Raw genomic sequence first — 27,423 nt, 5'->3', positions numbered from 1 at the left:
GTAAGCCCGTATCCACACCAGCCTACAGGAAACAAAAGAAACGTCCCACGAGCAGTATGGATGGTGTAATGGTTAGCATTACTGCCTCACAGCACTGAGGTCATGGTTTCAATTCCCACCATGGCCCTAACTGTGTGGATTTCCTCTGGGTACTCCGGTTTCCTCCCACAATCCAAAAATATACTGGTAGGTTAATTGGCTCCCCAAAAAAATAAAAAAAATATTAACCCTAGCGTGAATGGGTGTGCGTGTATATGTGATAGAGAATATAGATTGTAAGCTCCACTGGGGCAGGGCCTGATGTGAATGGCCAAATATTCTGTGTGAAGCGCTGCGGTAATGTGTGCACTATATAAATAACTGGTAATAAGTGGAACTCTGCAGGCAGATATGTGCGTTCCTCTCACAATAGACAAATCTCCTCTAGATATGGTGATAGTGTTTTGAAGTCACAGGCTTCCGGGCCTGAACAATGGTAGCAATAACATTCTTGGAAAGGCCCTTGTGAGCTAAGATGTTCTGCTCAACCTCCATGCTGTCAAACAAAGACGCCGTAAGTCCGGGTAGATTAACGGTCCTTGTTGAAGAAGGTCGCTTCGTAGTGGCAGAGACCAAGGTTCTTCGACAGACATGTCCAGAAGATCCGCATACCACGCCCTCCGAGGCCAGTCCGGGGCAATTAGAATTGCCTGGACTCCCTGATGTCTGATGCGTTTGAGCACCCTTGGAAGCAATGGAATCGGAAGGAAACAGGCACACCAACCAGTAAGGCCAAGGCGAATCTACTGCCCTTGCCTGAGGGTCCCTGGTGCGTGAGCAATACTGTTGAGACGAGAAACCATCATGTCTATCTGTGGGCAGTCCCACTGGTGGATGATCTGGTGGAACACCTGCTGGTGTAGACCCCACTCCCCGGTGTAGATCGTGACGACTCAGGAAGTCCGCTTCCCAGTTGTCCACTTCCGGAATGAAGATTGCGGATATTGCTCTTGTATTTCTTTCTGCCCAGAGGGGAATTCTTGAGACCTCTCGCATGCAGGCTCTGCTTTTTGTCCCTCCTTGCAGATTGATGTACGCCACTGCAGTGGTGTTGTCCGACTGTACATGGATCGCATGATCCCTGAGTAGAGGAGAGGCTTGAAGCAGAGCATTGTATATCACTTGCAGTTCCAGAATGTTGATCGGAAGGAGGCTTTTGTGGGCTGACCTGGAACTGCGCCCCTTGGGTGACAGCTCCCCATCCTCGGAGACTTGCATCTGTCATGAGGAGGGTCCAATCCTGAATCCCGAAACTCTGGACCTCCCGGAGATTGGAGGACTGCAGCCACGACAGGAGGGAAATCCTGGCCTGAGGCGACAGTCGTATCATCCGGTGTATCAGAAGATATGAACCGGACCATTTGCTGAGGAGATCCAGCTGAAAAGTTCTGGCATTAAACCTGCCGTATTGGGTTGCCTAGTATGAGGCAACCATCTTGCCCAATAATCTTATGCAAAGATGGACGGACACTCGAGTAGGCCGGAGCACCATGCGGACCATCTCCTGAAGTGTTTTTGCCTTGTCCTCTGGTAGGAACACCTTCCGTGCCACTGTATCCAGCAACATCCCCAGGGACAGGAGCCATTGAGTCGGCTCCAGGTGGGACTTCTGTAACTTGGGGATCCACCCATGGTGTGAAAGAAGTTGGATAGTGCGGTCGATATGGAGCAACAAGAGCTCCTTGGATCTTGCTTTTATCAGAAGATCGTCCAGGTAAGGGACAATATTGACCCCTTGGACCCAGAGCTGGATCATCATCTCCACCATTACCTTTGTAAACACACTCGGAGCTGTGGACAGGCTGAAGGGCAGAGCCTGGAACTGGTAATGATTGTTCAGCAGGACAAACCTCAGGTACGCCTTATGAGGTGGCCAAATCGGAATATGGAGGTAGGCGTCCTTGATATCCAAGGATACCATGAATTCCTGTTCTTCCAGGCCCACAATCACAGCTCGCAAGGATTCCATTTTGAACTTGAACACCTTCAGGTAAGGATTCAAGGACTTGAGATTCAAAATTGGCCTTACCGAACCGTCCGGTTTCGACACCACAAACAGGTTGGAGTAATAACCCTTGCCTCGTTGTTGTATTGGTACTGGAACAATGACGTGGGACTGGACCAACTTTTGGATGGCCTGCTGCAATGTAACCCGCATATCCTCCAAAGCTGGTAAGCTTGATTTGAAAAATAGTAGGGGAGGAGCACTGTCGAACTCCAGCTTGTAGCCTTGAGAAACGAGATCCCTGACCCAGGTATCCTTGCAGGAAGCCTCCCAGACACGGCTGAAGTGATGCAGTTGAGCTCCCACCTCAAGATCCCCTCAGGGTGGGTGGGCACCATCATGCTGAGGCCCTAGAGAAAGCAGCACTGGTGGTCTGTTCCTGAGAGCTGGTGCTGGCAGGTTTTCTTGACTTACCTCTGGTGCCTCTTAGCTGCATTGGAGGCACCTCTGGCCTTAGCTCGAAATCTGTGAGAACGAAAGGACTGGACAGACAGCCCCGGGTAGGAATGTCTCGCCAACGGGGCCCCAGAGGGAAGAAACGTGGATTTCCCAGCCATAACTTTGGAAATCCAGGTATCCAATTCAACCCCATAGAGCCATTCCCCAGAAAAGGGGAGGGACTCCACACTTCGTTTGGATTCTGCGTCCGCAATCCACTGACGCAACCACATGGCCTCGTGCGCCGACACTGCCATGGCAGAAGTCCTAGCATTAATGTTCCCCATTCCTTGAGCGAATCACAAAGGACACATGTAGTGTCCTGAAAGTGTTTTAAGTGGGTTACCATAGTAACCAAAGGGATATCCCCCAAGAGGCCCCCCTGAATTTGAATGGCCCAGGAATGAATGGCATGGGTCATCCAGCAACCGCAATGACTGGCCTTTGTGATAGATCAGCTGCTGTGTATATAGACTTTAGTGTAGTCTCTATTTTTCTATCCCCAGGATCCTTCATAGTAAAGGAGCCCGGGGAAGGCAGCACCGCCTTCTTAGACAGGCAAGAGACCGATACATCCACCCCAGGGGGTTCTTCCCAAAATTTTCTACCTTCAGGAGCAAATGGGAAGGTGCGCAAAAACTTTTCGGACACTTGAAATTTTTTATCTGGATGTTTCCAGGCTTGCTTAAATAGGTCATCTAACTCTGCAGAGTCAGGGAAAGTGACATTAGGCTTGTTCTGTATAAAGAAAAATGACAGCTGTGGCGCAGCGTCCTCTAGAGGGAGCTTTAACACGTCCCGTATAGCTAAAATTAGGGGTTCAATACCCTGAGCAGAATCAGGATCCCCACTAACGGGATCCAGGTCATCCCCATCCTCCTGTATATCATCACCTGTATAGTAGAGCAGGTAACCCATGTTTTTGTGGACCTGCATGAGAGAGGGAGAGCGGTGCATCTGCCCTAGAAGCTAAATCTGAAACAGCTTGTTGTAGTAGGCGAGTCTTCTGCACATTAGCAGTGAGCTGGGATGACATATCTGACATCATAGTCTTAACCAGTGGGGCTCTGGATCCTCTCCCCCAGCCCCTTCACTAGCTTGTGAAGATTGACTGCATTTATCACAGGAAACAGAGTCAGTAGATGATAATGGAGAGAATCTGGTGTGACATACACTGCACAGTTTGTGTTTATCTATGTTTTACAGCAAGCACAAACAACATACACATGCACACGGACAGTGACATAGCAACCCTGCCCTACTGTATGTGAGAGGAGACACAGAGATAGAGAGGACACCAGCACACCCTGAGCTGCACAGCCCCAGTGAGGCTGTCAGCTTCCTATAACACTGTAATCACTAATAATTTCTGTCCTATAATGGGATCTAGATAGTGTACACAAGCGGCTCTCCCCCTTTGCTACAACCTGTACCAGATATACAGCTTGGCTGAGGATCAGGAAGCGCTGTGTGCGCTGTCTGTGGCTGCAGTAAGCAGAGGAAGTCGCCAAAAACGCCTAAGGTCCCGCTCTCATGTAGCTCCGCCCCCTCTAATTGCGCCGGAGTTACACCAGTATGTTTATGCTGGCAAAGGCTCCTAACATCACACAAAGTGCTACTCAAGCTGTTTTGTGCCAGTTACAGACGAGGGATCTTAGAGGGACCCCCCCCCGGGAGGGTCCCGTATGCCGCACCCGTGGTCGGCCGCACCTTGAACCAGGGGACCCTCCTAGCGGGGCCCCCGGTGTGTACTCCCTACCGATGTCACCATCAGGCAGCGTTAGGGGTGTGCGGCGTGCTGCAGCTGTGACACCCAAGGCGCAGTGGCCCGCTGAACAACAACCCCTCAGGACGGTGGTTCTGCAGCGGGGAAGCTGCTCTGCACCTCGTAAGGCCGGTGACCGCTCCACCCCTAACTCCACGGTGCAGGTATGCTGTAGCCCAAACAGCATACCGAAAATAACAATCATTTAAAAGAAATTGAAGAAAACTCTCTAGAGCTCAGAGATGTGTATCCTCTCCTGAGGGCAATTTTTTCTAAACTGCCTGTGGGAGAGGGCATAGCGGGGAGGAGCCAGCACACCCAGTGAAGAAAATTTAAAGTGCACTGGCTCCTTTGGATCCAGTCTATACCCCATCATACTAAGTTTCCCCCAATATCCCTTATGGATGCTAGAGAAAAATGAATTCCCTAGTCTCATTAAAAGATTCTTTAAAACAATACAAGGGTTCATAATATGAGGTTGCAAATAAAACAGTGCAGGTTAAGTGTAAAATTAAGACTATAGTTTTGCATTTAAATGTTTAAATTGTCTTACCTTGTTAATGGCAAAAGCCATTATAATATCAGACTCTTTGTGAATTATTTTTGCTTTTCCACCTGGATAACCAAGATCAGCTTCAACCTGCAACAAAATTCCAGGCATTACTACAGCAACTATTTGAAATAATTTTTTTTTTTTTAAAGCACATTTATAAGCAGTTTTAATACATGCAATCAAAGTTCACTTGCTCCAGCACTTTACTTATATTTCCAGATGATGTATTCAGATTGGTATAGCAGTAATAGCAATGTTCCCCAAACCAGCCACCAGAAAAATTATCCACAATTAGTATCAAACATAGAATGTTAATAAGGAATCCACAGAAGACCATAATGTCAGCCAGGCGCTAGGAGATCTTGCTGAAGGTAGGCATATTTAGATGGTGCATTGAATACAATCAGCAATGTAACATAAACATAGGTAGCAGAGAAGAAAACCAGGAAAAGCCAGTGAAGAGAATTAGTACATAAAATGCTGGTACCAGTGAACATGGAGGTGAGTGCTAGAGAAGGAGGAGCCTGTGTAAGCCATACTACCTGGTTTTTCTGAAGATCTGCTAGGGAGTCTACTCTGACACGCTCCACACTGTCTTCTACTGACTACATGACACCACACAATCACAAACACGAAAACACATGCACAAAGAAACACATACAAGAAAAAATAAATATGAGACATTCCAGATCACTATTAAGAAATTAATTTTAACACAACTAATAATATTGCAATGCTTTGCCATGCACAGTGAACATATATCTAAAACAGTCAATAAAAACAGATTATATAATATATATATACATACATATATACAGTAAAAACACTACAAGGCTGAAAAGGTGAACCAACAAGAGTAACAATAGAGTGGAAGGATCATACTTACATAGACCCTTTTCTCTATGTTCCACTACAGGTATTCACCATTCTCTGCATTATTCCCAAACACATCTTAAGGCCCTCAAACATCACTGACGGATTGTCCCAAACCCTCAACGGTCGGGACGAGGAATAGGGAATATTAAATAGGTTTAAAAATCTTGATCTTGACCACAAATGGTCGGTCGCTGAATTGGGGATATTGAACACGTTTTTCCCAACGGAACTCCATTCATCAATGGCCGCCGATTGACTGATCCGAACATCAGTCCAGGTCGGAATTGGGAATTGGCTTCCTGATGTATGGGGGCCATAAGGCAATGCTTTTGTGTTTCATGAAGTTGTTAGACTGAGAAATTTAACCAATTGAGCTGGGTGACCTTCCTCCAACATCACATAAAAACTTAAGCTACTACATTTGTTAACAAAAATAAGGCGGAAAGTAAAACAATGAAACAGACAAAAGCTACGTATTTTACCCAAAAATGTGGCATATGGGTTGCTATAAAACATGTTTGTGTCTCTAAATTTACCTCACTTTGTTTCCTTTTCTTTGTAAAGATGTATCGTATGAAGGTTTCCTGGAGGAGTTCTTGCTTGACTAGAAAATGCCAGATGCGTTTGGCAGGCAGTGCAGAGTAATCCTTGGACCTGTATTACAGTATTATTGTCATATCGTGAGGAAAATAAAACTTTATGATGTCGTCATTTGAGCAACTACTGTAGACATAACAAAGTTTTCTGGACTATGGCTGAAATACAATACCGATAACGGTCACACCGCTATAGATGAGAAAAGTCATACTAAACATTTGACTCTAAGGAGATAATTCACACGTGAACAGGTGAGTTTGCTGTGACCGTGCGCAATTAAAACAAATGTACAGCTAATGTGTGCACATCAAAAGTGTACATCCAAAAGACACTTACAAAAATAGATACATACTTTAGAAATAGCTGTGCACATACAAAAAGCGCTCATATGATAAAACATGCACTTTTAGGAGACAATAATAAAAGGTAATCACCATAAATAAATCCAAAAGATTTTAGGTCTTTGCACTGAATATCCTCTTAGCTTCCTTGGTATCCTTTAGAGCAGGGGTGGGGAACCTTTTTACTACCAAGGGCCATTTGAATATTTATAAAATCCTTCGGGGGCCATACAAAAATGATCAACTTAAAAATTAGCCTGCCCCCAGTCAGTAGTTATGCCCCCAGTCACTTGTTATGCCCAATTAGATTTGTCCCCAGTCAGTTGTTATGCCCCATTAGATATACCCACTGTCAGTTGTTTTGGCCCATTAGATATGCCCCGTCAGGTGTATTGCCCCATTAAATATGCCCCCTGTAGTTATGCCCCATTAAATATGCCCCCTAGCAGTGCCGCTTACACACACACATTAAAAGAAAGAAAAGAAAAAAAAAAACACAATGCTCACGAGCCCTGCTCCTGCTTCCGGACCGCTGCCCTCCCTCTCCTCGGAACTATGGGAGAGATGTCATGACGTCTCTCCCATAGCGCCACACAGCCACACATGTACACTGCCTGAGCCAGAAGCTGGAGCTCAGGAGTAAGCTCCTGCCTCCGGCTGCTGCTGAGGAGTCAGGCGCCCGCTGGTGGTAAAATCTCAGCGGGTGCTCGGCATCTCCTCTCATTTAGGTGAGCCTGGCCGGGCCGGATCAAGTGGCTTTGAGGGCTTTATACAGCCTTCTGATGAAGGACAAAGCTGTGAGAAATTCGTTAAGTGTTCCCCGCACAAGCTTGTTTCCTGAGATCGTACCTGGAGGGACCCCTGTATTCGGAACTGTGGTCTTAACGGTGTCCATTGCATCTTGGACTACCAGGAGGATCGTAAGCTGAGCAGTTTGCCACTGGGGATTAATTACATGCTTTCTTTCTTTTCTATGTTGTAAGTGCAATATGTAAATTAAATCGATTTAAAAAAAAAAAAAGAACTACTACACTATTGTCTGTCTGTCTGCCTCTATGCCCCGACTAACCTGTGCCCTGTAAAGTGCACTGTGGAGAGTGGGGTTATTTTGTTACAGATTCTATAAAGGATACCAAGGAAGCTAAGATGATATTCAATGCAAAGACCTAAAATCTTTTGGATTTATTTATGGTGATCACCTTTTATTATTGTCTCCTAAAAGTGCATGTTTTATCATATGAGCGCTATTTGTATACACACAGCTATTTCTAATGTATGAGATCATTCACTCTGCAGAGATGAGCAGGCACGATTTGTTACAGCACATCAAGACTGCTCATCGCTGCTAACTGAACAGAGATGGGGTACGAGGGAAGATCTGTAAAGCTGGAGAAGGCCAGATGGTGGGTAATTGGATCAGAATACTGGTGACTCGCAAGCATCGCTGCTAACTGAATACCCCAATAAGTGGGAGATCCATCAGTGAGCGATTCTGACCTTATCGCTTGGTTTTTAAGTGATTTACATGGTGATTTGCAAGTCACCTGATATATTAAAGGCAAAATTCTACTTTTTCAAGCCTCCAACGCAAATAAATAAAATATCAGAGTACTGTACATGTCACAATGACAGTAATCTCTGACTTCTGCACTGTGAAGTATACAGAAGGGAGGTAGTAGTAAAGGGCAAGTTGCAAACATTTGCCACAAAACTCCCCTATTACAATCTTACTAGTTTCTCGCATTCAAAATAGCCTGAAAAAATCAGAGATAAGCAAGATTTTCCATTAATTTCAATGGACTTAAAAAAACCATATAAATGTATTGCAATGAATGTGAAAACCTATTATTTTCTAAAATATATAAAGAAATAAAATACTATTGCAGAACTGCAAAGTAGCAGCATGAACAGTCCCATAACAGTATCATACTACTGTTCCACAGATACCATTGTTTTAAATGAGTTTGTCAACACTGCTATTGATTTTGCTTTGGAAAAGTGGTCGCCTACTCTTTGGTTCCACCTCCTGGGGCACATTAAAAATAAGAATTTACTCACCGGTAATTCTATTTCTCGTAGTCCGTAGTGGATGCTGGGGACTCCGTAAGGACCATGGGGATTAGCGGCTCCGCAGGAGACTGGGCACAACTATAAAGAAAGCTTTAGACTACTGGTGTGCACTGGCTCCTCCCACCAAGACCCGCCTCCAGACTTCAGTTAGGATACTGTGCCCGGAAGAGCTGACACAATAAGGAAGGATTTTGAATCCCTGGTAAGACTCATACCAGCCACACCAATCACACCGTATAACTCGTGATACAATACCCAGTTAACAGTATGATAACAACTGAGCCTCTCAACAGATGGCTCAACAATAACCCTTTAGTTAAGCAATAACTATATACAAGTATTGCAGACAATCCGCACTTGGGATGGGCGCCCAGCATCCACTACGGACTACGAGAAATAGAATTACCGGTGAGTAAATTCTTATTTTCTCTAACGTCCTAGTGGATGCTGGGGACTCCGTAAGGACCATGGGGATTATACCAAAGCTCCCAAACGGGCGGGAGAGTGCGGATGACTCTGCAGCACCGAATGGGCAAACTCTAGGTCCTCCTCAGCCAGGGTGTCAAACTTGTAGAATTTAGCAAACGTGTTTGACCCCGACCAAGTAGCTGCTCGGCAAAGTTGAAGAGCCGAGACCCCTCGGGCAGCCGCCCAAGAAGAGCCCACCTTCCTCGTGGAATGGGCTTTTACTGATTTAGGATGTGTCAGTCCAGCCGCAGAATGTGCAAGCTGAATCGTACTACAGATCCAGCGAGCAATAGTCTGCTTTGAAGCAGGTGCACCCAACTTGTTGGGCGCATACAGGATAAAGAGCGAGTCAGTCTTTCTGACTCCAGCTGTCCTGGAAACATAGATTTTCAGGGCCCTGACTACGTCCAACAACTTGGAAGCCTCCAAGTCATTTGTAGCCGCAGGCACCACGATAGGTTGGTTCATATGAAAAGCTGATACCACTTTGGGGAGAAACTGGGGACGAGTCCTCAATTCTGCCCTATCCATATGGAAAATCAGATAAGGGCTTTTACATGACAAAGCCGCCAATTCTGATACACGCCTGGCCAAAGCCAAGGCCAACAACATGACTACTTTCCACGTGAGATATTTCAAATCCACGGTTTTCAGTGGCTCAAACCAATGTGACTTTAGGAAATCCAACACCACGTTGAGATCCCAAGGTGCCACTGGAGGCACAAACGGGGGCTGAATATGCAGCACTCCCTTAACAAAAGTCTGAACTTCAGGTAGTGAAGCCAGTTCTCTCTGGAAGAAAATCGATAGAGCCGAAATCTGGACCTTAATGGAACCCAATTTAAGGCCCATAGTCACCCCTGACTGTAGGAAGTGCAGGAAACGGCCCAGCTGAAATTCCTCCGTTGGGGCCTTCCTGGCCTCACACCACGCAACATATTTTCGCCATATGCGGTGATAATGGTTTGCGGTTACTTCTTTCCTAGCTTTAATGAGCGTAGGAATTACTTCCTCCGGAATGCCCTTTTCCTTCAGGATCCGGTGTTCAACCGCCATGCCGTCAAACGCAGCCGCGGTAAGTCTTGGAACAGACAGGGCCCCTGCTACAGCAGGTCTTGTCTGAGCGGTAGAGGCCATGGGTCCTCTGACATCTATTCTTGAAGTTCCGGGTACCAAGCTCTTCTTGGCCAATCCGGAACAATGAGTATAGTTCTTACTCCTCTTCTCCTTATTATCCTCAGTACCTTTGGTATGAGAGGAAGAGGAGGGAACACATAAACCGATCGGTACACCCACGGTGTCACTAGAGCGTCCACAGCTATCACCTGCGGGTCTCTCGACCTGGCGCAATATTTTTCTAGCTTTTTGTTTAGGCGGGACGCCATCATGTCCACCTGTGGCCTTTTCCAACGGTTTACAATCATTTGAAAGACTTCTGGATGAAGTCCCCACTCTCCCGGGTGGAGGTCGTGCCTGCTGAGGAAGTCTGCTTCCCAGTTGTCCACTCCCGGAATGAACACTGCTGACAGTGCTAACACGTGATTTTCCGCCCATCGGAGAATCCTTGTGGCTTCTTCGATTGCCGTCCTGCTTCTCGTGCCGCCCTGTCGATTTACATGGGCGACCGCCGTGATGTTGTCTGACTGGATCAGTACCGGCTGGTTTTGAAGCAGGGGTTTTGCCTGACTTAGGGCATTGTAAATGGCCCTCAGTTCCAGAATATTTATGTGCAGGGAAGTCTCCTGACTTGACCATAGTCCTTGGAAGTTTCTTCCCTGTGTGACTGCTCCCCAGCCTCGAAGGCTGGCATCCGTGGTCACCAGGACCCAGTCCTGTATGCCGAATCTGCAGCCCTCTTGAAGATGAGCACTCTGCAGCCACCACAGCAGAGACACCCTTGTCCTCGGAGACAGGGTTATCAGACGATGCATCTGAAGATGCGATCCGGACCACTTTTCCAACAGGTCCCACTGAAAGGTTCTTGCATGAAACCTGCCGAATGGAATCGCTTCGTAGGAAGCTACCATTTTTCCCAGGATCCGCGTGCAGTGATGCACCGACACCTGTTTTGGTTTTAGGAGGCCTCTGACTAGAGATGACAGCTCCTTGGCCTTCTCCTCCGGGAGAAACACTTCTCTCTGTTCTGTGTCCAGAACCATCCCCAGGAACAGTAGACGTGTCGTAGGGACCAGCTGTGACTTTGGAATGTTTAGAATCCAGCCGTGCTGTTGTAGCACTTCCCGAGATAGTGCCACCCCGACCAACAACTGCTCTCTGGACCTCGCCTTTATCAGGAGATCGTCCAAGTACGGGATAATTAAAACTCCCTTCTTTCGAAGGAGTATCATCATTTCGGCCATTACCTTGGTAAAGACCCTCGGAGCCGTGGATAGACCGAACGGCAACGTCTGGAATTGGTAATGACAATCCTGTACCACAAATCTGAGGTACTCCTGGTGAGGATGGTAAATGGGGACATGCAGGTAAGCATCCTTGATGTCCAGTGATACCATGTAATCCCCCTCGTCCAGGCTTGCAATAACCGCCCTGAGCGATTCCATCTTGAACTTGAATTTTTTTATATATGTGTTCAAGGATTTCAAATTTAAAATGGGTCTCACCGAACCGTTCGGTTTCGGTACCACAAACATTGTGGAATAGTAACCCCTTCCTTGTTGAAGTAGAGGCACCTTTACTATCACTTGTTGTGAATACAGCTTGTGAATTGCCTGTAACACTGCCTCCCTGCCTGAGGGAGTGGTTGGCAAGGCAGATTTGAGGAAACGGCGGGGGGAGACGTCTCGAATTCCAGCTTGTACCCCTGAGATACTACTTAAAGGATCCAGGGATCCACCCGTGAGCGAGCCCACTGATTGCTGAAATATTTGAGACGGGCCCCCACCGTACCTGGATCCGCCTGTGAAGCCCCAGCGTCATGCTGTGGACTTAGAGGAAGCGGGGGAGGACTTTTGCTCCTGGGAACTGGCTGTATGCTGCAGCTTCTTTCCCCTACCTCTGCCTCTGGGCAGAAAGGACGCGCCTTTAACCCGCTTGCCCCTATTGGGCCGAAAGGACTGTACCTGATAATACGGTGCTTTCTTTGGTTGTGAGGGAACATGGGGTAAAAATGTAGACTTCCCAGCTGTTGCTGTGGAAACGAGGTCCGAGAGACCATCCCCGAACAACTCCTCACCCTTATAAGGCAGAACTTCCATGTGTCGTTTGGAATCTGTATCTCCTGTCCACTGCCGAGTCCATAACCCTCTCCTGGCAGAAATGGACATTGCACTAATTTTGGATGCCAGCCGGCAAATATTCCTCTGTGCATCCCTCATGTATAAAAGTGCGTCTTTTATATGCTCTACGTTTAGCAATATAGTGTCCCTGTCTAGGGTATCTATATTTTCTGACAGGGAATCTGACCACGCAGCAGCAGCACTGCACATCCAGGCTGAAGCAATAGCCGGTCTCAGTATAACACCTGTGTGTGTATATATAGATTTCAGGATAGCCTCCTGCTTTCTATCAGCAGATTCCTTCAGGGCGGCCGTATCCGGAGACGGTAGTGCCACCTTTTTTGACAAGCGTGTGAGCGCTTTATCCACCCTAGGGGATGTTTCCCAGCGTGACCTATCCTCTGGCGGGAAAGGGTACGCCATTAGTAACCTCTTAGAAATTACCAGCTTTTTATCAGGGGAAGCACACGCTTCTTCACACACTTCATTTAACTCTTCAGATGGAGGAAAAGCTACTGGTAGTTTTTTCTCTCCAAACATAATACCCTTTTTTGTGGTACCGGGGGTAACATCAGAAATGTGCAACACATTTTTCATTGCCTCAATCATGTAACGTGTGGCCCTACTGGAAGTTACATTAGTCTCATCGTCGTCGACACTGGAGTCAGTATCCGTGTCGACATCTGTGTCTGTCATCTGAGGTAGCGGGCGTTTTAGAGCACCTGATGACTTTTGAGACGCCTGGGCAGGCACAGGCTGAGAAGCCGGCTGTCCCACATTAGGTATGTCGTCAAACCTTTAATGCAAGGAGTCGACACTGTCGCGTAATTCCTTCCACAGCACCATCCACTCAGTTGTCGACCCCGCAGGGGGTGACATCACGTTTACAGGCATTTGCTCCGCCTCCACATAAGCCTCCTCATCAAACATGTCGACACAGCCGTACCGACACACCGCAAACACACAGGGAATGCTCTGACAGAGGACAGGACCCCAAAAAGCCCTTTGGGGAGACAGAGAGAGAGTATGCCAGCACACACCAGAGCGCTATATAACACAGGGATCCCACTATAAATGAGTGTTTTCCCTTATAGCTGCTTTTTTATATATCATATATATATATCTATACTGCGCCTAAATTTAGTGCTCCCCCTCTCTTCTTTACCCTTCTGTAGTGTTCAGACTGCAGGGGAGAGCCAGGGAGCTTCCTTCCAGCGGAACTGTGAGGGAAAAATGGCGCCAGTGTGCTGAGGGAGATGGCCCCGCCCCTTTTTCGGCGGACTTTCTCCCGCTTTTTCTGGAATACTGGCAGGGGTAATTTTACATCTATATAGCCTCTAGGACTATATATGATGTAGATTTGCCAGCCAAGGTGTCATATATTGCCCTCAGGGCGCCCCCCCCCCCAGCGCCCTGCACCCATCAGTGACCGGAGTGTGAGGTGTACATGAGGAGCAATGGCGCACAGCTGCAGTGCTGTGCGCTACCTTGGTGAAGACCGAAGTCTTCTGCCGCCGATTTTCCGGACCTCTTCGTTGCTTCTGGCTCTGTAAGGGGGACGGCGGCGCGGCTCCGGGAACGAACACCAAGGTCGGGTCCTGCGGTCGATCCCTCTGGAGCTAATGGTGTCCAGTAGCCTAAGAAGCCCAAACTACCACCTGTTAGGTAGGTTCGCTTCTTCTCCCCTTAGTCCCTCGCTGCAGTAAGTCTGTTGCCAGCAGATCTCACTGTAAAATAAAAAACCTAAATATACTTTCTTTCTAGGAGCTCAGGAGAGCCCCTAGTGTGCATCCAGCTCAGCCGGGTACAAGAATCTAACTGAAGTCTGGAGGGGGGTCTTGGTGGGAGGAGCCAGTGCACACCAGTAGTCTAAAGCTTTCTTTATAGTTGTGCCCAGTCTCCTGCGGAGCCGCTAATCCCCATGGTCCTTACGGAGTCCCCAGCATCCACTAGGACGTTAGAGAAAACAAGTTAATCCGCAGGTTAAAATATGTTATTACACACTGGTGACTTTCTTTGATTAAATGCATTATTTTAAGTCTTTACTGAGGTAATATGTCTCTTTTTTCAGTACAACAAAGAATAACAGATTGCCCATCAAGGGCAAGCGAGTAGAGAAACAGCAGACCTCCACTGATAAGAGATAACAAATGCATAAATTCAGGGAGAACATTTTTATTTAGCATCTTATTAATATTTGTTATACTGATCAAAAACATAACCCTAATCTGAAATATTTAGTTCTTAATGATGTCACTTAAATAAAAATGCATGTTTTATGACCGTTAATATACAAAATAAAGGTGACCACAGTTTCTTACTTGAATGGTGTATTTTCAGGGTCCAACATTGCTTTTTGACGTAGAATAGCAGGTCCCGCACCTGCGGCAAGTTCACTGGGATGTGTGTTAATATAATTGGGCGGTGGGCCGTCAAATTGGCCTAATCTTTCATGAAGAATTTGCTCCCAATTTTCTAGGTTTTTGACAACCGCAATGCCAAGTGGAGATGTTACAGGAAGATCTAAGAAAAGCATAATCATGTTTAAATGGATTACCTATACAGCAAAAATTGTTCTGTATTCAAAATATCTGTGCAGTGTCAATTATTTATAAAGGAATCAAAACTCAAAAGAAAGAAATATAGCCTTTAAAAATTATGCTTCCACTTAACTTGCCAGAGGATCTGACAAACATTTACACTTCAACCAATGCTGCAAAATGGATATTTAGAAAAATCCACAAAAGTACAACTATTTCTAACTGGACGTTTAGAAATGTTCAGAGGCTAAATTGAATGCTGTGTCCATCTTAAACAGAACCTAGGTGCTCAGATATTATAAAGTACAGCACCATAACCTTATCCAGGGGAAGGTTAGAGAAGAGGGAAAGAGTCCACTGTCAGATGAGGCAGCTGTAACACTTCAGCTTGCCAGAAAATAGATCTATTAGCAAATACTGTACCTAGTTACTAATAGATCAATTATGGACAGCATCTACTACTGATGGCAACAAGGGAGACCATCTCTCTGCCCTGTTAACTTCTTTATTCGTAAAGGTTTCTTACTTTATAGGTATGCAAAAATGCTAAGCAAACATTTGATATTTCTATGGGTGTAAATTAATTAACAGGACTTAATAAGGTAGAAGAAAACTGACACGATGGGCAATATAATATATAATGAAAAATATAATACATGTTGAACTGTTTAACATTTGGTTTTCTAAGATGAAATATAACCTTTAAATGATGTTGGACTTGTGATAATGCACATGAACAGGCTGGTTTGTGACTGATGTTGTTATGGGATTTGGTATTTAATTAGCTTCTCCATTGTAGATGCTTCCCACTAAAGCATTGGTCAACAACAATACACTGTTATAAGCAAGCTACTATTGTGGTCCTGTGAGTGCCTCTGGTTTGTCATTGCCATCCATATACACATAAATATACATGCATCTAGTAACCAACCTGTTAGTTCTAGTCCGGCAGTCGGAAAGAAATTCTTAAGATTATGGACTGCAAGTTTCACCATTGCCAACCGTATTAGCGTCCAACTGCAAACAGATCAACAGTTAACTCTTGTAACAAAAGAGTAGAGCTCAAATACAAAGTGCACTGAAAGCCCATACTGACCAGAGACTCCTCCACCAAAAAGAGGTGAGCCTAGGTTTATGTGGCGGAAGAATAATATAAAAGGGCAGACTTTGCAAAAGGTTAAATGACATTTCATAGTCCAAACTTGTACTCCAGTAATTCCACCGGTTTCATGAAACCCCCTTTTACGGAAACTCAACTTTTCCATTTGACTCCATTAATGCTGCTCTTTTTAGCCTCATTTATTACGCAAATCATTTCTGTGTGAGAGGGCACGTGATTATAATAAGGGCACCTAGACATATACTTTCCTGCAACCAGCCAAATGTGTCCCAGTAAAGTTATACAGTAAGACAACGCAATCCCTGCCATCTTTCATTAATAAAATACAACCATGCATGTGATTCCTGCTATATTAGCTACTGTGTGATAATCAATACACCATTATTTTACGTACAAGGCTGGTTTTAATGAATAAAGTAACAAGACGTCTCATGTAAGTAATGTTGTCTATTTCATTCTAATTTCCCACCAGGCCAGAGCAGGTAGACCACTGCTTGCCCTCACGGGCATTAGATCGCCTCATATCAGTCATACCGGTGGAACTCAGAAAATTAGAATATCATGCAAAAGTTCATTTATTAAAGTAATTCTACTTAAAAAGGTGAAACTAATATATTATATAGACTCATTACATGCAAAGTGAGATATTTCAAGCTTTTTTCTCATACGTCCTAGAGGATGCTGGGGTCCACTTCATGACCATGGGGTATAGGCGGTTCCGCAGGAGCCATGGGCACTCTTAAGACTTTTCAATGGGTGTGAACTGGCTCCTCCCTCTATGCCCCTCCTCCAGACCTCAGTTTTAGAAATGTGCCCAGGCAGACTGGATGCACTCTAGGGGAGCTCTACTGAGCGTCTCTGAAAAGACTTATGTTATGTTTTCTATTTTCAGGGAGAAGTGCTGGCAACAGTCTCCCTGCTTCGTGGGACTGAGGGGGCAGAAGTAGGAACCAACTTCCTGAATAGTTTCATGGCTCTGCTTCTGGCTGACAGGACACCATTAGCTCCTGAAAGGTACTGAATGCTAGCCGTGTCTAGATGCTCACTCCCACAGCACGCCGTCAACCCCCTCACAGATCCAGAAGTCAGAAGATCCGGTGAGTAGAAGAAGACAGATCTTCTATCAAGTAAAGTGACGGCTGAGGTACAGCGCGGCTGGCGGAGCGCAGCGCGCCATTGCTGGCCACACACACAGGCACAGCAGGGTGTGGGGCGTGGGGGGGCGCCCTGGGCAGCAAAAACACATCTATAAACTGGCAAAAAGGGGGCATAAGATGCCCAGGCACAGCCCTACCCCCGCCCGTATAAATATTATGAAAAGTTTCTGAGGTAAAAACGTGCCATTGTGGGGGCGGAGCTTCTTCCTCAGGCAGCCAGCACACTGCTCAGTGCCATTTTCTCTCTCCTCAGGCTGCAGAGACATCGCTGGTCCTCCTTCACTTCTGACTACAAGTATCAGGGTGCAAAATAGGTGGGCCACAAGCGAATTTGGTGCTTTACAAGTGTGTTTTACTGTGTAAAAAGCGCTGCATGTCAGTGGGCATTCTGTGTTCGCAGGCATTAGATACTGGCGCTGGGGTTATGAACTGGCTGCTCCTAAACTGTGTCCCTCTGACAGATTTTACTGTGGGTCTGTCCCCTATAAGTCCCAGTGTGTCTGTGTGTGTGTTGTACATGTGTGTAAGACATGTCAGAGGCAGGGAGTTCCTACCCGGAGGAACCCATTTTAGGGACACAGAAGTGTAATGTGGTGGCGCTGCCGGCACACCAAGAGCCTGCATGGGTGAAAGAAATACGTGATAGTATGCATCATATCAATAGGAGATTAGATAAATCTGAATCTCATGCTGAGTGCTGGAGAAAATCTGTGGAGGATGTGATTTTTCAGGGCTCTGTTTTTCCATCCGCAGGCAACCCCTCTGGGTCACATAAGAGACCATTTGCGAATATTGTGAATACTGATACCGACACGGACACTGATTCTTGTGTCGACGATAGTGACTCCAGAGAAATAGATCATAAATTGGCAAAAAATATACAATATATGATTGTAGCTATAAGGGAAGTTCTGGAAGTCACGGAAGCCACTCCTGTACCTCAGGAGAAGGCTTATTTCTATAAAGAGAAGAAATCCAAGGTCACTTTCCCTCCTTCCCACGAGCTTAATACTCTCTTTGAAGGGATTTGGGTGAATCCCGAAAATAAATTTCGTATTCCCAAGAGAATTCAGATAGCTTATCCTTTCCCGGTGGAGGACAGGAAAAAATGGGAGTCACCCCCTGTGTTAGACAGTGCACTGTCCAGGTTGACAAAGAAGGTAATTCTCCCTGCACCTGGCACGGCTTCACTAAAAAAGCCGGCAGACCGAAAGATGGAAACTACATTGAAATCCATTTATGTTGCCAATGGTACACTGCTCAGGCCCACAATTGCTTGCGCGTGGGTGAGTCACGCTATTGAAAAATGGTCAGAAAGCGTGTCATCAAAAATTGACACGATTGATAAAGATGAGATACTCCTTAAGTTAGGGAATATCAAAGATGCTGCCGCATACATGCTAGAAACGATGAAAGATATTGGACTCTTGAGTTCAAAGCCGCTACCATGGCAGTATCGGCTCGGCGGCCGTTGTGGATTCCCCAGTGGAACACGGATGCAGATTCCAAAAGAAATATGGAGGCTCTCCCATATGCGTTAGTCTCGGCGGCTACCGCAGGTAAGTCGACATTTTTGCCCTCTTCGCCTGCACCGGCAAAAAAGACATATCACCCGCACATGCAGTCCTTTCGGCCCAATAAATACAAAAAAGCGAGAGGTTCCCCCTTCTTTGCAGGTAGGGAAGGGGAAAGGGAAAGAAGTCCACAGCGGCTTCAGGTTCCCAGGAGCAGAACCTGAAGTCTACCCCTACTTCTGCCAAATCTTCAGCATGACGCTGGGGCTTCTTTGCGGGAGGCCGCTCGGGTGGGGGCACGTCTCAAACTGTTCAGCCAAGGTTGGATTCTGTCTGGCCTGGATCCCTGGGTCTTGCATTGTCCCAGGGATACAAGCTGGAGTTTCAAGACGTTTCCCCATGCCGATTTTTCAAATCGACCTTGCCAGCTTCTCTTCCGGAAAGGGAAGCAGTAACAGCGGCAATCCAAAAATTATGTCAGGATCAGGTCATGGGTGGTCATTCCGAGTTGTTCGCTCGCTAGCTGCTTTTAGCAGCATTGCACACGCTAGGCCGCTGCCCTCTGGGAGTGTATCTTAGCTTAGCAGAATAGCGAACGAAAGAGTAGCAGAATTGCGAATAAATAATTCTTAGCAATTTCTGAGTAGCTCGAGACTTACTCCTACACTGCGATCAGCTCAGCCCGTTTCGTTCCTGGTTTGACGTCACAAACATGCCCTGCGTTCGGCCAGCCACTCCCCCCGTTTCTCCAGACACTCCCGCGTTTTATCCTGGCACGCCTGCGCTTTTCCGCACACTCCCAGAAAACGGTCAGTTTCCGCCCAGAAACACCCACTTCCTGTAAATCACACTCCGATCACTTCAACAATGAAAATTCTTTGTTCGGACGTGAGTAAATCTACTAAGTTTTGTGCTAAAATACTTAGCGCATGCGCGCTGCGTACTATGCGCATTTTTGCCTTAATCACTCCGTTGCGAAAATCGGCAACGAGCGAACTCAGAATGACCCCCATAGTCCTGGTACCTTTGTCACAACAAGGGGAGGGGTTTTATTCAAGCCTTTTTGTAGTACCAAAGCCGGACGGCTCGGTCAGACCGATCCTAAATCTAAAAAATCTGAATATCTACTTGAAACGATTCAAGTTCAAAATGAAATCACTGAGGGCAGTGATTTCCAGTCTGGAGGAGGGGGACTACATGGTGTCTGTAGACATAAAGGATGCTTACCTGCATGGTTCCATTTATCCTCCTCACCAGGCTTATCTGAGATTCGTGGTTCAGGATTGCCATTGCCAATTCCAGACGTTACCTTTCGGTCTCTCCACGGCACCGAGGGTATTCACCAAGGTGATGATGGTTCTCCTGCGTCAAAAAGGAGTCAATACAATTCCTTATCTAGACGACCTCCTGATAAAGGCGAGATCCAGGGAGCAGTTGTTACAAAACATCACACTCTCCCTGTCAATACTCCAACAACACGGTTGGATCATAAATTATTCAAAGTCACAGTTGGAACCGACGACAAGATTGTCTTTTCTCGGGATGATTCTGGACACAGAAGTTCAGAGAGTATTTCTTCCGGTGGAAAAGGCTCTGGAAATCCAGAAAATGGAAAAACAGATATTGAAACCATCAAGTGTGTCGATCCATCAGTGCATTCGGTTGTTGGGGAAGATGGTGGCGGCCTACGAGGCCATACAGTTTGGCAGGTTCCATGCCAGAGTATTCCAGTGGGACCTGATGGACAAGTGGTCGGGATCCCACCTACACATGCACCGGACGATAATCCTATCGTCAAAAGCCAGGATTTCGCTCCTGTGGTGGCTACACAGTTCTCACCTACTAGAGGGACGCAGGTTTGGGATTCAGGACTGGGTCCTGGTAACCACGGATGCAAGTCTCCGAGGCTGGGGAGCTGTCACTCAGGGGGAAAGCTTCCAAGAAAAATGGTCAAGTCAGGAAGCCTGCCTTCACATAAACGTGCTGGAATTGAGAGCCATTTATAACGGCCTTCAACAAGCGGTACATCTTCCTCAAGATCATCCCGTGCAGATCCAGTCGGACAATGTAACAGCAGTCGCGTACATAAACAGGCAGGGCAGAACGAAAAGCAGAGCGGCAATGGCAGAGGTGACGAAGATCCTCCTCTGGGCAGAAAGACATGTAAAGGCTCTATCGGCAATTTTCATTCCGAGAGTAGACAACTGGGAAGCCGACTTCCTCAGCAGACACGATCTCCATCCAAGAGAGTGAGGCCTCCACCAAGAAGTCTTCGCAGAGGTGACAAGTCTTTGGGGAGTTCCTCAAGTAGACATGATGGCATCTCGTCTCAACAAGAAGCTTCAGATATATTGTTCCAGGTCGAGAGACCCTCAAGCAATAGCAGTGGATGCGCTAGTGGCCCAGTAGGTGTTCCGGTCGGTGTATGTCTTCCCTCCACTTACACTGATCCCAAAAGTGCTCAGGATCATAAAAAGAACAAGAGTTCGAGCAATCTTCATTGCCCCGGACTGGCCAAGGAGGGCTTGGTACCCAGATCTTCAGGAGTTGCTCATAAAAGATCCTCGGCCTCTTCCTCTTCGCGAGGACCTCCTGCAGCAGGGGCCGTGCGTGTATCAAGACTTACCGCGGCTACGTTTGACGGCATGGCTGTTGAGCGCCGGATCCTAGCCTGAAAGGGTATTCCCAAGGAAGTCATCCCCACCCTTATTCAGGCCAGGAAAGGAGTAACGTTGAAACATTACCACCGTATTTGGAGAAAATATGTGTCTTGGTGTGAATCCAAGAAGGCTCATACGGAAGAGTTTCAGCTGGGACGTTTTCTCCATTTTCTGAAGGCTGGTGTAAAGGCGGGCCTCCGATTGGGGTCAACCAAGGTCCAGATTTTGGCCTTGTCAGTGTTCTTCCAAAAACAATTGGCCTCTCTTCCAGAGGTTCAGACCTTCGTGAAAGGGGTTCTGCACATCCAGCCTCCATTTGTGCCTCCAGTGGCACCATGGGACCTTAATGTGGTATTGCAGTTCCTTCAATCGGATTGGTTTGAGCCTCTACAAGAGATAGAGTTGAAGTTTCTCACTTGGTAAGTGGTAATGCTTTTGGCATTGGTATCCGCACGGCGGGTGTCTGAATTGGGGGCCTTGTCTCACAAGAGCCCTTACCTGATCTTCCATGAAGATAGGGCAGAGTTGAGAACTCGTCAACATTTTCTTCCAAAGGTGGTTTCATCTTTCCACATAAACCAACCTATTGTGGTGTCAATAGTTACTGACACGTTCACCGAGTCAAAGTCTCTAGATGTGGTTAGGGCTTTGAAGATTTATGTCGCTAGAACAGCTCGAATACGGAAAAATAAGATTTTACTCACCGGTAAATCTATTTCTCGTAGTCCGTAGTGGATGCTGGGGACTCCGTAAGGACCATGGGGAATAGACGGGCTCCGCAGGAGACTGGGCACTCTAAAGAAAGATTTAGGACTATCTGGTGTGCACTGGCTCCTCCCCCTATGACCCTCCTCCAAGCCTCAGTTAGGAACTGTGCCCGGAAGAGCTGACACAATAAGGAAGGATTTTGAATCCCGGGTAAGACTCATACCAGCCACACCAATCACACCATATAACACGTGATAGGAACCCCGGTTAACAGTATGATAACAATTGGAGCCTCTGAAGAGATGGCTCACAACAAAACCCGATTTTTGTAACAATAACTATGTACAAGTATTGCAGACAATCCGCACTTGGGATGGGCGCCCAGCATCCACTACGGACTACGAGAAATAGATTTACCGGTGAGTAAAATCTTATTTTCTCTGACGTCTTAGTGGATGCTGGGGACTCCGTAAGGACCATGGGGATTATACCAAAGCTCCCAAACGGGCGGGAGAGTGCAGATGACTCTGCAGCACCGAATGAGAGAACTCCAGGTCCTCCTCAGCCAGGGAATCAAATTTGTAGAGTTTAGCAAACGTGTTTGCCCCTGACCAAGTAGCTGCTCGGCAAAGTTGTAAAGCCGAGACCCCTCGGGCAGCCGCCCAAGATGAGCCCACCTTCCTTGTGGAATGGGCTTTTATTGATTTAGGCTGCGGTAATCCTACCGCAGAATGCGCCAGCTGAATAGTGCTACAAATCCAGCGCGCAATAGACTGCTTAGAAGCAGGAGCACCCAGCTTGTTGGGTGCATACAGGATAAACAGCGAGTCAGTTTTTCTGACTCCAGCCGTCCTGGAAACATAAATTTTCAGGGCCCTGACTACGTCCAGCAACTTGGAATCCTCCAAGTCCCTAGTAGCCGCAGGCACCACAATAGGTTGGTTCAAGTGAAAAGCTGAGACCACCTTCAGGAGAAACTGAGGACGAGTCCTCAATTCTGCCCTATCCATCTGGAAAATCAGATAAGGGCTTTTTTCAAGACAAAGCCGCCAATTCTGAAACCCGCCTGGCCTAAGCCAGGGCCAACAGTACGACCACTTTCCACGTGAGATATTTTAATTCCACAGTCTTAAGTGGTTCGAACCAATGTGATTTCAGGAATGCCAAAACCACATTGAGATCCCAAGGTGCCACTGGGGGCACAAAAGGAGGCTGAATATGCAGAACTCCTTTGACAAAAGTCTGAACTTCAGGCAGTGAAGCCAGTTCTTTCTGGAAGAAAATCGACAGAGCCGAAATCTGGACCTTGATGGACCCCAATTTGAGGCCCAACGTCACCCCTGCTTGCAGGAAGTGTAGGAATCGACCCAGTTGAAATTCCTCCTTCGGGGCCTTCATAGCCTCACACCAAGCAACATATTTCCGCCAAATGCGGTAATAATGTTTTGCGGTGACATCCTTCCTGGCTTTGATCAGGGTAGGGATGACTTCCTCCGGAATACCCTTTTCCTTTAGGATCCGGTGTTCAACCGCCATGCCGTCAAACGCAGCCGCGGTAAGTCTTGGAACAGACAGGGTCCCTGCTGCAGCAGGTCTTGTCTGAGCGGCAGAGGCCAAGGGTCCTCTGCCAGCATCTCTTGAAGTTCCGGGTACCAAGCTCTTCTTGGCCAATCCGGAACCACGAGTATGGTTTTCACTCCTCGCATTCTTATTATTCTCAGTACCTTGGGTATGAGAGGTAGAGGAGGAAACACATAAACCGACTGGTACACCCACGGTGTCACTAGAGCGTCCACAGCGATCGCCTGAGGGTCCCTTGACCTGGCGCAATATCTTTTCAACTTTTTGTTGAGGCGGGACGCCATCATGTCCACCCGTGGTCATTCCCAACGGTTTACCCGCATTTGGAAAACTTCTGGAAGAAGTCCCCATTCTCCCGGGTGTAGGTCGCCCATCGGAGAATCCTTGTGGCTTCTGCCATCGCCATCCTGCTTCTTGTGCCGCCCTGTCTGTTTACATGGGCGACCGCCGTGATATTGTCTGATTGGATCAGTACCGGCTGGTTCTGAAGCAGGGGCCTTGCTTGGCATAGGGCATTGTAAATGGCCCTTAGCTCCAGAATATTTATGTGAAGCGAAATCTCCTTGGAAATTTCTTCCCTGTGTGACTGCACCCCAGCCCCGAAGGCTGGCCTCCGTGGTCACCAGGACCCAGTCCTGTATTTCGAATCTGCGGCCCTCTAGTAGATGAGCCCTCTGCAGCCACCACAGCAGCGACAACCTGTTTCTTGCCGACAGGGTTATCCGCTGTTGTATCTGTAGATGGGACCCGGACCATTTGTCCCACTGGAACGTCCTTACGTGGAACCTTCCGAATGGAATTATGCTTCGTACGAAGCTACCATTTTTTCCAGGACTCATGTGCTTCCACTGGAAGAAACACTCTTTTCTGGTCTGTGTCCAGAATCATTCCCAGGAACAGAAGACGTGTCGTCGGGACCAGCTGTGACTTTGGAATATTGATAATCCAGTCGTGCTGTTGTAGCACTTCCCGAGAGAGTGCTACCCCCACTACCAACTGTTCTTTGGACCTCGCCTTTATCAGGAGATCGTCCAAGTACGGGATAATAAAAACTTCCTTCTTGCGAAGGAGTATCATCATTTCGGCCATTACCTTGGTAAAGACCTTCGGTGCCGTGGACAACTCCAACGGCAGCGTCTGGAACGGATAGTGACAGTCCTGTACCACACATCTGAGGTACTCCTGGTGAGGAGGGTAAATGGGGACATGCAGGTACGCATCCTTGATGTCCAGGGAGACCCTGTAATCCCCCTCGTCCAGGCTCGTAATAACCGCCCTGAGCGATTCCATCTTGAACTTGAATCTTCTGATATAAAAGTTCAAGTATTTTAATTTTAAGATGGGTCTCACCGAACCGTTCTGTTTCGGTACCACAAGCATTGTGGAATAGTAACCCCTTCCTTGCTGAAGGAGGTTGCACCTTGACAATCACTTGTTGTGATTTTAGTGTTGAATAGCCACCAACACCGCCTCCCTGGCAGAGGGAGGTGCCGGTAAGGCAGATTTTAGGAAACGGCGGGGGGAAGAACGTCTCGAACTCCAGCCTGTACCCCTGAGATACTACTTGAAGGACCCAGGGATCCATGTGAGAGAGCACACTGGGCGCTGAAATTTCTGAGACGGGCCCCCACCGTACCCGGGTCCGCCTGAGCAGCCCCAGCGTCATGCTGTGGACTTACCGGACGCAGGGAGGACTTCTGCTCTTGGGAACTAGCTGTGTGCTGTAGCTTTTTCCTCTACCTTTGCCTCTCGGCAGAAAGGATGAGCCTCTAGCCCTCTTGCTTTTCTGGGGCCGAAAGGACTGTACCTGATGATACGGTGCTTTCTTTTGTTGTGGGGTAGCCTGTGGCAAAAAAGTCGATTTCCCAGCAGTAGCTGTGGAAACGAGGTCTGAAAGACCATCCCCAAACAGTTTTACCCCCTTATAGGGCAAAACTTCCATGTGCCGATTCGAGTCGGCATCGCCTGACCATTGCCGAGTCCATAACCCCCGTCTGGCGGCAATGGACCTAGCGCTTATTTTTGATGCCAGCCGGCAAATATCCCTCTGTGCATCACGCATGTATAAGACCACGTCTTTTATATGCTCTATTGTCAGCAAAATATTGTCCCTATCCATAGTAATTTTCCGACAGGGAATCTGACCACGCAGCGGGAGCACTGCACATCCATGCCGAAGCAATGGCTGGTCGCAATATAATGCCCGAGTGTGTGACTATATCTTTCAGGGTAACCCCCTGCTTTTTATCAGCAGGTTCCTTCAGGGCGGCCGTATCCGGAGACGGTAGTGCCACCTTTTCTGATAAGCGTGTAAGCGCTGTATCTACCCTATGGGGTGTTTCCCAACGTGACCTATCCTCTGGCGGGAAAGGGTACGCTGCCAATTACCGTTTAGAAATTATCAATTTCTTACCGGGGGAAGACCACGCTTCCTCACACACCTCATTTAATTTCTCAGATGCAGGAAAAACTACTGGTAGTTTTCTCTCACCAAACATAATACCCTTTTATGTGGTACCTGGGGTATTATCATAAATGTGTAATACATTTTTCATTGCCTCAATCATGTAACGGGTGGACCTATTTGGAGGGTACACTAGTCTCATCGTCGTCGACACTGGAGTCGGTATCCGTGTCGACATCTGTTTCTGCCATCTGAGGTAGCGGGCGTTTTTAGAGCCCCCCATGACATTTGAGACGCTGGAACAGGCACAAGCTGAGTAGCCGGCTGTTCTGTGTCGTCGACCTTTTGTGTAAGGAGTTGACACTTCCACGTAATCCTTCCATAAGTCCAACCACACCGGTGTCGATCCCGCAGGGGGTGACATCACATTTACAGGCATTCGCTCCGCCTCCACATCATTATCCTCCTAATACATGTCGACACAGCCGTACCGACACACAGCACACACACAGGGAATGCTCTGACAGAGGACAGGACCCCACAAAGCCCTTTGGGGAGACAGAGGGAGAGTATGCCAGCACACACCAGGGCGCTATATATCACATTATAAGAGTGTTTTCCCTTATAGCTGCCTATATATATTGTATACTGCGCCTAAATTGTGCCCCCCCTCTCTTTTTAACCCTTTCTGTAGTATTGACTGCAGGGGAGAGCCAGGGAGCTTCCCTCCAACGGAGCTGTGAGGGAAAAATGGCGCCAGTGTGCTGAAGGAGATAGCTCCGCCCCTTTTTCGCTGACTTTCTCCCGCATTTTTATGGATTCTGGCAGGGGTTAAAAAGCACCTATATAGCCTCTGGGGCTATATATGGTGCCAGTTTGCCAGCCAAGGTGTCAGTATTGCTGCTCAGGGCGCCCCCCCCCCCCCCCCAGCGCCCTGCACCCATCAGTGACCGAAGTGTGTGGTGTGCATGAGGAGCAATGGCGCACAGCTGCAGTGCTGTGCGCTACCTTGGAGAAGACAGAAGTCTTCAGCCGCCGATTTTCCGGACCACCTTCTTGCTTCTGGCTCTGTAAGGGGGACGGCGGCGCGGCTCCGGGAACGGACGACGAGGTCGGGTCCTGTGTTCGATCCCTCTGGAGCTAATGGTGTCCAGTAGCCTAGAAGCCCAAGCTACCACCACTTAGCTAGGTTCGCTTCTTCTCCCCTTAGTCCCTCGATGCAGTGAGCCTGTTGCCAGCAGGTCTCACTGAAAATAAAAAACCTAACAAACACTTTCTTCCTAGGAGCTCAGGAGAGCCCCTAGCGTGCATCCAGCTCAGCCGGGCACAGAAATCGAACTGAGGCTTGGAG

At 47.4% G+C, this 27,423-nt stretch overlaps 1 protein-coding gene across 2 annotated transcripts in view; it reads right to left on the bottom strand.

Annotated features, from left to right (window-relative positions):
* The window catches only part of DMXL2 (Dmx like 2), a 401,239-nt gene that overhangs the window by 42,256 nt on the left and 331,560 nt on the right, over nt 1–27,423 (bottom strand). Inside the window, exons 31-35 of one of the 2 annotated variants that reach the window (XM_063926075.1) lie at nt 15,860–15,945; nt 14,710–14,911; nt 6,213–6,330; nt 5,343–5,405; nt 4,801–4,887 (exon numbers count right to left, since the gene is read on the bottom strand). In XM_063926075.1, the coding sequence (XP_063782145.1) occupies nt 4,801–4,887; nt 5,343–5,405; nt 6,213–6,330; nt 14,710–14,911; nt 15,860–15,945 (556 nt within the window). The remainder of the gene's footprint in view (nt 1–4,800; nt 4,888–5,342; nt 5,406–6,212; nt 6,331–14,709; nt 14,912–15,859; nt 15,946–27,423) is intronic. The other variant, XM_063926076.1, reaches the window with a different exon arrangement.

The sequence above is a fragment of the Pseudophryne corroboree genome, chromosome 6 (assembly GCF_028390025.1).
Source record: "Pseudophryne corroboree isolate aPseCor3 chromosome 6, aPseCor3.hap2, whole genome shotgun sequence".
Classification (NCBI taxonomy): Eukaryota; Metazoa; Chordata; class Amphibia; order Anura; family Myobatrachidae; genus Pseudophryne; species Pseudophryne corroboree.
Note: the sequence above shows the minus strand (reverse complement) of the source record. Positions and strands in the feature narration are given on the sequence as shown.